This window comes from Solanum pennellii, chromosome 1 (genome assembly GCF_001406875.1).
Source record: "Solanum pennellii chromosome 1, SPENNV200".
NCBI lineage: Eukaryota > Viridiplantae > Streptophyta > Magnoliopsida > Solanales > Solanaceae > Solanum > Solanum pennellii.
Genome location: NC_028637.1, coordinates 92,720,087 through 92,732,768, shown reverse-complemented (window position 1 = coordinate 92,732,768; position 12,682 = coordinate 92,720,087). Strand labels below are relative to the sequence as shown.

At 35.4% G+C, this 12,682-nt stretch overlaps 1 protein-coding gene across 2 annotated transcripts in view; it reads left to right on the top strand.

Annotated features, from left to right (window-relative positions):
- The window catches only part of LOC107023341 (glutamine--fructose-6-phosphate aminotransferase [isomerizing] 2), a 14,498-nt gene extending 3,021 nt beyond the window's left edge, over positions 1-11,477 (top strand). Inside the window, exons 2-11 of one of the 2 annotated variants that reach the window (XM_015224043.2) lie at positions 513-685; positions 2,368-2,476; positions 4,345-4,490; positions 5,228-5,392; positions 7,542-7,896; positions 8,005-8,255; positions 8,332-8,446; positions 8,551-8,806; positions 8,880-9,048; positions 11,019-11,477. In XM_015224043.2, coding sequence (XP_015079529.1) covers positions 513-685; positions 2,368-2,476; positions 4,345-4,490; positions 5,228-5,392; positions 7,542-7,896; positions 8,005-8,255; positions 8,332-8,446; positions 8,551-8,806; positions 8,880-9,048; positions 11,019-11,102 — 1,823 coding nt within the window. In that variant the 3' untranslated portion in view covers positions 11,103-11,477. The remainder of the gene's footprint in view (positions 1-512; positions 686-2,367; positions 2,477-4,344; positions 4,491-5,227; positions 5,393-7,541; positions 7,897-8,004; positions 8,256-8,331; positions 8,447-8,550; positions 8,807-8,879; positions 9,049-11,018) is intronic. The other variant, XM_027915272.1, reaches the window with a different exon arrangement.
- Positions 11,478-12,682: the final 1,205 nt, after the last annotated feature.

Here is a 12,682-nt window from a genome sequence, read left to right as displayed (position 1 = left end):
TGTCCCCCCCCCCCCCCCCCAAAGCTGTATGCGCTTTCCACATTCTTTTAATTAGAAAACTACTTTTAGAGTTTAGACCTTCCCATTATATTATGCTTTCGCGGCATAGTTTGACAGTTCACTGAGTACATTTTCCATGGTGTTTAGCAATTGCTGTGTTCCGATTGGAACTACCATCACCTGTTGTGCCAAATCTTTTTAACTTTAACTCCATGCCTTTTGTACAGCTGAGTGAATTTTGCTTGATATCAAACAATGCCTGTGTTGGACTGCTGAATCTGCCAATCTCTTGCTGCCACCAATGTTTTACTGTATTACATATGGATTACATTCTAAAATACTGATCGTTTATGATTATGGGGTATCCTAGGAGGAAGTTGTCCTTTTCTTAGATCAAAATGTTTTTAAACTTCCTTAAACTTTTCTTATTTGCTTCTGCTTTTACATTTACACTTAAAATTCCGGTGATCGAGTATGATTTTCTGACTCTAACATTGACGTCACTTGCTCAGATGTTGCTGCTACAGATTTGAATCTCGAAGAATCATTTTCTGTTCATGCTGGAATATCACACACCCGGTGGGCCACACATGGGGAGCCTGCTCCTAAGAATAGTCATCCTCAAAGTTCTGGTGCTGGAAATGACTTTTTGGTTGTGCACAATGGTATTATCACCAATTATGAGGTTCCTAGCTTATCTCATGACATTCTTTACATTCTGTTATTAGTTCAGTTGCTTATCGCTTACTCTCGATTTCAGAGGCCGAATATCCTCTGGATGGTTAATTTGTGGTTTCTAATCACTCTCTATTCAGTAGAATGGTGTGTCAAATGATAATCATTTGCTTATTGTGCATCTGTAAGGTTATTGTTCATACTGTTTTTCTATGTGCCCCATATTCTTAGTAATTCACCTTTTAGAATATGGTGTTTATGTCAAAATAAGATTCTCTTGAAAGTTATATTAGAGGAACTATATCCGAGTTTTCTAATGTATTGTTACCTTGAATTTCTTTGTGTGCTGACCTTATCTTGTCTAGCCCAACTTTGTGTACATTTTCATGTAAAATCTGTTTGCTGTTAAAATTTAGAGTTATCATGTTGAACATTTGAAATTACCAACTGTATGAATGTGCGAAGCTGTCAGAGGCATTACTTATCAAAAATAAAAATAGAAAAGGGAAAAAGAAATAATGAAGTTGAAAGAGGCATTTATCCGTTTTTGATAATTTTGAAGTTATTGACGGTTACTTAACATGTCCTTGTACTTCTGCATTCTGCATCATCTGAATTTAGTTAGTAGAAGAGAAACTAATACATGCAAGTATGGGATATCCTTCGTTATTCTCAGAAAGCAGTTGGAAGGAAAGAATGGTACTTTCTGCTAGTGAAGAATATCCCTTGTAGATCATGGCATCATGCAGCCCAGAGAAAAATGCACTAGGTAGATATATAATTATATCCTGGCAATATCTCCTGGTTCCTTAGTAAATCTACTTTCCAGCTTTTTCCTATCAACAGATTACTTACTCTGGTTTGGTGGTGAAAACCATGATACAGCACCATGGGCAGGCTCTTATACTCACTATGAAATACCTTTTCTTAATTTGGAAGTCCGTCCAGATTATTCATGTCAGTAGCTGCCAGTTAGATTTGTTACTATACGACATCCTTACTTAAGCAACTTCTGGAGATGAAGAGGTTATCAGAGGTTTAATTCTTTAGGAAGAACAATAACCATATTGTCTGATCTTTCCTGGACCTTACTGCTGTTAGTTTACAGGATTTGTACAAGAAAGTGGACTTCTTAGGCTGGTTACATTATATAACACAACCTGAGAAGTCTCTGGATAATGGTGCTAAGCGTTCTTGCCTGACAGAATCCGATATAACTTAATAGTGTGCTAACTACAGTTTTATATTTATTTCCACCAGGATCTAATTGTTTTCTTTCACGTACTGGCAATTTGCCCACATTGTTTCTGGCTGCTATTTTCTGTATATGGGAAAATTTTGGTACTCCTTTCATAGAGCTGCACACTCATTTATTTTTAGTCTTAACTGAGAAACGAGTTTGGACTTGAAAGATATCTGCTGTAGCATTTTTGGTACTGATCATTTGATATGTTAGATTTGGTTACTTGAAGTCTCTTATTTTGATCTAATATGTTGTTTTGAAGTTCCTCTATTCAATTTTTTTTTTGTGGAACTGCAATATCCTAAAATAAAATAAGTAGGCACCTTCGGTTATGTCATGTCTCAGTCATTTCCATTCTCTTATGCATAAGTATTTCTTGATCAGTTTTATCTGCATTAGGTTCTTGTGTATGGTGTACTTATGCATTTCGCTGTCTTTTGATTCTCCAGGTATTGAAAGAGACTCTTCTCCGACATGGTTTCACCTTTGAGTCTGAAACAGACACAGAAGTAATTCCGAAGCTTGCAAAATTTATATTTGATAAAGCTAATGAAGAAGGTAAGTACATTGTTACATCCAGTTGACTGATCGGAGTACATACTTCCAACTCTTCTCAGCTAGTCCTCCTATTCCCTTCTGCTCCCTTGACCATGAAATCTGGGAATAACATGGCCACTCATTGTTGTGTTCCCTGGGTTTGCAATGTTTGCTTCAAAGTACATTTCTCTCTAGGTACATTTTAAATGAACTTCTGAGTAGATCATTAGCAATCTGTGGTGATCTGCCTTGGGGTGATTATACATAAGCAAAGAAATCTGCAGCCAGACAGTTACAAAGCTACGATGTAGAGGAACAGTATTTGCTAGTAATAAAGATCAAAAGCGGCTAAAGTCCTGGAACCAGAAAGTACATGAAAAGAGAATACACCATGAAATTAATAAAGCAGCCAGTGTTTACAGCGAAGGGCTAAACCCTATAGATACCTAATACAGAACTAAACATACACTACACAGGACTTACACGACAACTCAGATGTCACGGTCTTAAAAATTAAAAAAATAATAAGATCAGTTGAACCCCCAAAGGAGAAGTGATAAATTTATTGAATGGGTTCTCCTATTTCTGTAATTTAGTATTAAATTGGTTCTGCTGTTTCCTTTCTCACAATTAATTATTATAGCATCAAGTTTCAAGTAGCAATAACTCTTGAATGCACTATCTTTATTCTTGGGTGTCTTTTCTCTTGCAAGATGGTAAATTTTCTTCTTTGCTCAAAGAAAGAGTGATAAATTAATGAATGGGTTGTACAATCTAGCTTGGACACCACTATAATGGGTTCTCCTGTTCTATAAATCAGACATAAATTGTCTCTTCTGTTTCCTTTCACAATAAATTTTTATAGCATCAAGTTTCTAGTAGCAAATGTTAATTCTTGAATCCGCTATCTTTATTTTTGGGGGTTTTCTCTCTTGCAAGATGGTAAATTTGCTTCTTCGTGGTGCTTTCTTTAAAGTAATCTTGCTATACTTGAATCTTCTTCCTTACCTCCCCATTAGTCAAAGCCTTTCATAGCTATGGAATAGTTTTTGTCATAGAGAGATCTTGCAATATTTGGTATCAATGTAGTCATTGACTCTTAGAGAGATCTTGCAATATTTGGTATCAATGTAGTCATTGACTCTTTGTGCCCCAAATTTACTTGGCTTCTTCTTCTTTCTTTTTATTTTTTAATTATATCTTGTCCATTTTGATTTGGTCTAAACTTTCTGCTAATGACATGATTAAATATGTCCAGAGTTCAAATTTATGTATTTAACTGCACAGTATTCATTGATCATGATATGATATTAATTCTTTGAACTATCAGTTCTAACTATCTTGCTTTTACCAAGTGGATGGTCTATCATTTTTATTCTCCATATTAGTCAGAATTAGACAGCTGTAATATCTCCATTTGTAATTTGTCTCTCTTGTGCAGTCTTTTCCAATGATTCAACTCATTGGATTTCTCCGTTAATTATTCTTCACAGATGCTATTTCATATATCAGTCTCACCTGAATGCATCAAGGATAAATATATCATTCTTTGCTTTTCCTTGACCATTCCCTTTCTATAAATCAAGTCAGTGCAGAGTATGTTGGTTGATTTATTGGCCTGTAGAAGTTTTGTTCTCTCTCTCTCACAATGAAGCTACTTGGAAGTTTGAGAAGCTTTTCTTCGCAACCACACCTGATGACTGAATAGCTTCAGAAATCTTTGGCTATCTTATTCTGATAAATGAATGCAGTTGCATTTTAGCCAACTTCTCCTTAACTGTTTTGGCTGGAGATTCTGGAATGCCTTTCCTAGTGTATCTTTTTCCTCATAGAGCATAAAATTCTTGATACGGTTTACCAGTAGAATAATTGTTAGACTATTGTCTCAGGTGATCAGAGTGTGACATTCAGTCAAGTTGTGCTTGAGGTAATAAGGCATCTGGAAGGAGCCTATGCTCTCACATTTAAAAGTCGACACTACCCAAATGAGTTGATTGCTTGCAAACGTGGTAGTCCACTTCTTCTTGGTGTAAAAGTAAGTTAACTTGTACAATGGATGAATCTGATATGTGGCTGATTTCAATCTTTTACATCCCCTTTGATAAGAGTTTCTGTCAACAAAAAAGATGCATTATTCAGTGCTTGTCAATTTGGAAATTTTCTAGATTAGACCACTATTGTTCATGGCTTGGATCTTGTGTTTGATAAGAGTTTCTGTTTACAAAATAGAGACATTATTTGGTGCTTGTCAAATTGGAACTTTTCTGGATTAGACCTCTATTGTCAATGGCTTGGATCTTATGTCTCTTATACAGCTGCTACCCTCTTGTTTTGTTCAACCAGTATGGATATGTAAAACATCCCTGGGTTATCACACAAAAATGAGAGTATAGTTTGATTCTCACAAGTTTGTTTTTTGCTTTTTATCAGTCTCACATTTTACCAGAAGAAATCTAGCTTAAGACCTCTCCTGCCTTTTTTAACCACAGAACTGCAAGAGTGCTGTGTGACTATTCAATAAAATGAAAATCAGCCTATAGTATAATAACACTTATATCAGCTTTTGTATGTACAAACTCGTATACAAGTTTGACTTATCTTGGAATAAGCTATCATCCTATGGTTTCATTATGTAGAGCTGACTGTTATTGATCCATTTTGTCCATTCGTATTAGATATATTTTCACCTAACTGGTCATTGGAAGAAATTTACTTGACTGTGCAATCCTTAGGCTCACAGGTTAACAAGTGTCTAAAATTCTTTGATTACAGGACTTGGAACAAAAGGCTTCATCAGGATCATCATTTAGTGATGCTAAATTTCCTTCAAGCAATGGGCAACCAAAGGAATTATTCTTGTCCAGTGATGCCAATGCTTTGGTTGAACATACTAAAAAGGTGTTGGTAATTGAGGATGGAGAAGTTGTTCACATCAAGGTACTCCCTTATTGTTAATTTCTCCATCCAAAGCTATTTGCCATTAGTAAATGGAGCTCATTATTACCAAGCTAACTTTGGATGCTATTTCCTTCTAATTTGTTTAGCTTTCTCTTTTTTAATATACCCCCTCTTCATTCTAATGAACATTAAAGCTTAATGTTTGTTGGTTTCTTCGAAGATGCAGTTGAAGAAGGTTTTTTTCTAGTTAATATTATTGTTGTTATAATCTCTTTTGTAAATTATACCCCCTTCTTCATGGTTGTTCCAAGGATGTCAAATGGGCGAGTTGAATTGAAATTGGAGATATTAAAATGGGTTTAAATAGAAATTGGATTGGGTCATGAACCGCCCTAGTTCACTTGGAGCTCAAATGGGCTAAAAATCGGGTTGGGTCATGACCCTCCCAATTTGACCCACTTAATCTCAATCATTTGAACATATTGTTATTTAACTTTTATAACCACAATTTGAATCTCCACTCAATAAAATAAAATAAAAAAGTTACAAATGGATAGTTAAATCCTAGAAGATATAAATTAGATAGTAATTCAAACCTTCAATATAAGAGCATACATTGCATCAATGCAAATAGTCTTAAAACGGGTTGAAATTGGAGATTAAATTGGGCTCAATTGAAAGATTTTAAAATGGGTTAAGGCTTGAATGGGTTGAGATTGAACCCAATTCTAATTATCTCGAGTCCAACCCATAAAATTCTGGGTAGGTTGAGTGGGTTACCTATTGACACCCCTAGTTGTTCCCATTTACAAGGCTGAAGGATTCTTTCTCTCTCTCTGTGTTTTCTTCTTCTTTTGTTTTTCACAGATAAAATGGGATTTACTTGAACTTGTTACACAAATTATATTTGGATTTCTTGACTTGTATGGAGTGGGTTGGTGACTACATCACATTGGCCCTTTTCTTTAGCTTCGGGAAATGGTATTTTGAAGCTATTTAGGGACTTGGACAGAGTGTAATGAATTCCATACACAATGAATATCAGCAGAGAATATGAAGTAAGGTAAGCCGAAAGCTACAGAAGATAGTGCCAATGGATCACTCAAACAACAAACACTGCATCAACCCCAATCTAGTTTGGTTGGTGAATGTATCATTCAAACAACAAAACTATATCATCAATACCAATCTAGTTTGGTGTTGGCTGCATTAATCCTTGATATCCATGCCACTCAATTTGAGCCCATTTCATTCTAATACCTAATATTTTGTCTTGGATCAAATTTCACACTTCCCTACAAAATTGGTTGGTAAAAGTTTGTAGCAGATCGCAGTGGTTTACTGATTTTCCACCTTTTCCTTCTTTTTATTTATTTTTTATCATCATGAGTATCACCTTTTAGCTCCAGAAGATAGATGAATTTTACATGGTATGGTGTTTAAATTCCAAGAATTCATAGATTAGGTGCAGTCTTTTGGGTGAATAACATGATAGATGTAGTGTAACAAACATAATTGAAATAGGATGCCTGAAATATAGTAGTAGAGTAGTCTTATATAATATAGAGATAACTATCAAGAGAATGGTAAGTCCTATAGAATAGTTGAGAGACTAATCATACTATACAGAATAGTTCAGAGACTAATCATACTATACAGAATAGTTGAGAGACTAATCGTACTACACAGAAGTAAATATAGAATTTCCAATGATCAATACATCTATAAAATGAACTTCTAGAAACATGGATGTTACTGTCACAAAAGATAGAATGAGTTTGTGAACATTTAATGCATTCTTATACTTAAAGTGGGGCAACAATTGGGAAGCACATTCATGACCTGTTGAACTATGGCTCACATAGTGTTTAGGGCTACAATTTTCCATCTAGAATATAGTTCAGTGGGTTTAGACAAGCTATTGGTATCTATAGCTGATGTCTGTTTAGGATGTGTAGGACTCTTCATCAAGTATTTTGCGGCATGTGTAGAACTCTGCATCAAGTATTTTGCAAGCAAGCGCTTCTTTCACATTGCCCTGAAGGGCTTAAAAAAATCCCGAAGCAAGAAATATATGCACATTTTAGATAGGCGAAGCACTTAATGATCAATATATGAACATGGCCTTTTTTTCTTCCTTGTTCATTATAGAGTGGGCTTCTATAACTTTTGCTTTCTGATGAGTCAGGATGGAGGAGTGACAATTTACAAATTTGACAAGGGTAAGAATGGTGGTACTCTCAGTAGACCTGCTTCTGTTCAACGTGCCTTATCCATTTTGGAAATGGAGGTAGAACAGATAAACAAAGGAAAATATGAGCACTACATGCAAAAAGAAATCCATGAGCAGCCAGAATCTTTAACGACAACTATGCGAGGGAGACTTATACGTGCAGGATCATGTAAACCAAAGACTGTGCTTTTGGGGGGACTGAAGGATCACCTCAAAACCATAAGAAGAAGCAGGAGAATTGTTTTTGTTGGGTGTGGCACAAGTTACAATGCAGCTCTTGCTGCAAGATCCATTGTAGAAGAGCTTTCTGGTTAGTTGTTAAAAACTCTAATGAAGTTGTTTTGATATCTATAGCAACGGATAAGGAGTAGATTCTAGAGTAGCTTTGGTTTCACTGGTTTTATTTCCTCTAATTTAGGTATTCCTGTAACCATGGAGATTGCCAGTGATTTAGTGGACAGACAAGGGCCAATATATCGAGAAGATACAGCTGTCTTCGTTAGTCAATCAGGAGAAACTGCTGACACTTTGCTTGCATTAGAGTATGCTCTGGAAAACGGCGCATTATGTGTTGGCATTACAAATACTGTTGGTAGTGCAATTGCTAGGCTCACTCACTGTGGCGTTCACATAAATGCGGGCTGTGAGATAGGAGTTGCAAGTACCAAGGTAGGTAAATTACAGTTTCTTGAATTTTAGTGGTCACTTTTACTATTGGCTTCTCAATTACCTCTTTGATCAACAGGCATACACGAGCCAAATTGTTGTGATGGCCATGTTAGCTCTTGCAATTGGAGCTGATACACTCTCAAATCAAGCAAGAAGAGAAGCAATAATTGATGGTTTATTTTACTTGCCACGTGAGTTTTCACTTGGTGCTAAAATTCTTGTTTCTAATTGTCCTTAAATGTATGGAGCTCATGGTACTTGTATGACCTTTTTGGGTGCATTACATGAATTTCAGGCAAAGTGAAAGCGGTGCTCAAGCTTGATGAAGAAATGAAGGATCTTGCTAAGCTGCTAATTGCTGAACAATCACTTCTTGTTTTTGGAAGAGGTTACAACTATGCATCAGCTCTTGAAGGTGCTTTGAAGGTAAAGGAGGTGGCACTCATGCACAGTGAAGGAATACTTGCTGGAGAGATGAAACATGGTCCCTTGGCTTTGGTTGATGAAAATCTCCCTATTGTAGTAATTGCCACCCGTGATTCTTGTTTTAGGTTAGTCTGTAACTAATAATGAGAGTTTCATGACCGTGAATGCCAGCTTTTTAACAAATTGGTTGGTTTGCAGCAAACAACAGTCAGTCATTCAACAACTTCATGCACGGAAAGGTCGACTGATAGTTATGTGCACAGAAGGAGATAAAGCATCTGTTTCTGTTGGTGGATCGTCTCGAGTAATTGAAGTTCCACAGGTTGTGGATTGTTTGCAGCCCGTAATTAATGTAGTTCCATTACAGGTATTGGTTCTACTCTTCTTTAGGCTTATAATTCAGTGAATTAAAAACTTTTAAGGGTCGTTTGTAGAGTGTATAGCAAAAATAATGCATGCATTAGCTTTGTGTATTAGTAGTATCATGTTTGATACACTTTTTCATGCTATGTGTAACTAATGTTAGTTATACACTTTATTATGTGTTGAGTAGTGTATTACTAATACATGGAATCCACGTTATTAGTAATGCAACGGAATTTAATGCATGCATTAGCATGGTTAAAGGACAAATTGTCCCTCAAAACCTTTTTTATATCTTTTCCCTCGTATATGTGGGGGTATTTTTGCAAATAAATAGTTTTAAAAAAGTTATGCAATATGTGCTTTTTTTAATACACCAAACCAGACAATGCGTAAGAAATAATCTTTGCATAACTAATGCATGCATTACTAATGCAAGCATTATTAATTTACTCTATTTAATATTATTTTTATACACCCTACCAAATGACCTCTTAGTGACTATTGGCTGACAACTACAGAGTGTCAGCATTCTTCTTAGCCCTACACATTTTTGTTGTGAATACGTTTACTTTTTCTATCTAAGCCTCTTTCTGTGAAGAATTTATTTTACCTTGGATACATTTGCTGTTTCCTCGTGATACAAAAGCTATTGCTGACCTAAACTTACGAAATATAATGTGTAAACTCTCTAACAATTCAAGCTTTAATTGAGGCTGTTGACACAATTTAAAATGATATCAGAGCAGATAGAGGATGTTTGGGGTCATGCCACCACCGTTCTATGAAATATTTCCACACACTAGACCTGAAAGCATCCAAGCACGCTTGAAATCGATGTATTGCAGACCTAGGATATATAACTAGTTATACCAATTATCCAATAGTTGAAGCTTTAGACGTGTTGGTTCACACAAATTAGTATAAGATAAAGCTGCAATTCTCTTTTCCTTTGTAACTGTGGAAATTAAACTGCTGGGCATTATACAGCTTGACATGTTTCTCTTAGAGTTAGTAGATTGTTAGACAAATCTACTTCCTCGCTAGGGATGGGCCAGATCTGGATTCTGTGTACCAATGTGTCTGCTCTTTGATAAATTTTGGACTGCATCTATGAACTGGATTACCCAACATACAAACTGTGATAATTCATTTAGATGCATATGAACTCCGCATATTTTCGTTGGCCTCTTTTGCCTGGAATAAATCAGGAATACCATTTGAAAACCAGGAATACCACTTGAAAACTAGAACATGCCGATTGTTGTAAACATCTTTCAGGTGTGAAACATATATAAATTTACAAATAGGGAATTAAGCAATGTTGTTCGTTTATTTGACTCCTAACATATACTTCTTATTTGCTTAGATGGATTGGTGATGATTTTAAACCTTAATGCATCTAAGTTTTGATCTACTTCACAAAACTTGTGATCTATGGCACTCCTAGGATATCTTTTAGTAGGCTACTCTATATTAATCTTATTTTAAATGACATACAATGATGCGAGTTTGTTAAATATCATTCTAAAACTACCTCTATGTGCCTCAACCATTGAATAAAATGAAAAGAACAGTCACTATATGGTCATAATGAGCTGGTTCAAGATGCAAGAATCACTTAAGACCATGTGCAATACGATAGACTAGCATTAGTTCTTATACCATTACCTTCATTTTTCATCTTATTCTAAGTTCAAACTCCTTGGAGAAAAAAAGTTCAAACCCTTCCCTACCTCCTTTTTTTCTCACTTGCCTCCATCTGTTCCCTATTTTGGGAAATAGAGGAAAACTTTGGCATGTTGATCATTTTACTGGCTTAGCAGATTTCACAGGGATTTCAGTAAATTCTGTGAAATTTCCTGAATTTGATAGTTGCTGCACGTCAGTTTTCCTGTCCTCCTGTTATTTAATTTCTGTTTGAGATTTTATAGTCAAGCTTAATTATTGTCTTGTATTTGTCCTCTGTCTCAGTTATTGGCCTATCATCTTACTGTATTGCGTGGATACAATGTGGATCAACCTCGCAATCTTGCCAAGAGTGTCACAACGCAATGAGCTTAACATTTTCAAAGTCTTCCACATTCAACCTCTACCACTTGATGACGACAATTTTATCTACTGGTACAGCTTTTGACTCCTACTACAGGTCGCATTGACCCAGGATATAGCTATAATTCACTCTGTAACATCTAGATTCGTGTTTGTTTGGTAAGATATTTAACGTAACAGTTATATTCTTATTAGTGGTTGGTATGGAGTCGAGCTAATCTTGTAGGCAACTAGATTCATTTTTTATTGGTTACGATTGTTGTGACAATAGAGAATGATAAATTGCAATTTTATGAGTGCATTTCAGGATGACTAATATGTAATGTTGTTCAAATCTACAATGGACTACCAGTGTGATTTTCAAAGTTTGTACTTTAATGACCTTCCTTTCAAGTGCAAATCTTCTATTTAAAGTCTAAATACAATTAAGGCGAGTGCGGAATAGTGCATACGTTGGCTAATCGTGTGGGTTTATCATTCAAATGAAGTCGCTTGTTCTCCAAAGATAGAAAAGAAATATGTTTGATTACCTATTACCTTCGACCATAATTCTCGATCTCCGCATCCTTCAATCTCACTGAGTTGAAGTTGTGTCATGTTCTGCCGCCTAATGATCTCAACCCAATGCTTATTTGGCCTACTTCTAACCTCTTCAAGTCCTTTATTGCTAACCTTTCACACCTCATTGGAACATATGCACATTTCCTATTTACATGCTCGAAACATCACAGTCTCACTTCCTGCGTTTGGTCCGAACCCACTCCCATCTTGTTTCGAGTATTTTCATTCCTAATTTTATCTCTCTTGGTATGCCACATATCTCTCTCAACATTCTCATGTCTTCAACTCTCTTCTTTGGATATGGGAGCTCGATTGGCAGACATTGTACTCCATAAATAGTTGGTCTAATTATCACTCTTGTAGAATTTGCTATTTATATCTTGAAAGCAAATTCTTATTACACAAAACACAAAATATGAACCTCCATTTCATCTAATCCACCCCGATACATTGTAGCATTCTCGTCAATCTCATTATCTTGGATTACTAACCCCAGTTACTCAATTATCCTTTGATTCTTATCCCTACGTTTCACACCAATGAAGCACAACACAACCATGTTGGAGCTAGCCTATCACAAATGACTTCTCTTTGAATTTTATTCATCATAAAATTTTACATTATATATACAAAATCAAAATTCTTATTTTTGTAATATCGAATCTCTTAGACTTTTTTGAACGATTAAATTTTTTATATTTTAAATTGTAGTAGTAAAAATTGTTTCTGCCACATTGTTACCACTGTATACAATCGATCCTATAGGAATAACATAAGTTCAGATTTTCTTAAACTCCTCCTGTTATTACAGTTGGAAAACATCAAAAGATTAGTTAGCAGTCAACATTTTCCTTTATATTGTCTCATTTGGAAAATGGGAAACTGAACTTTTCCATTTTCTTCGAATATTTAAATTCCAACGTAAGATCACATTGCCTCATAGAGTAAAAAGGAATTAGAAATAAGAATATTATTATGTAAAAAATATGAGGAATATAGAACGAAAAATATAAACAATACACAGA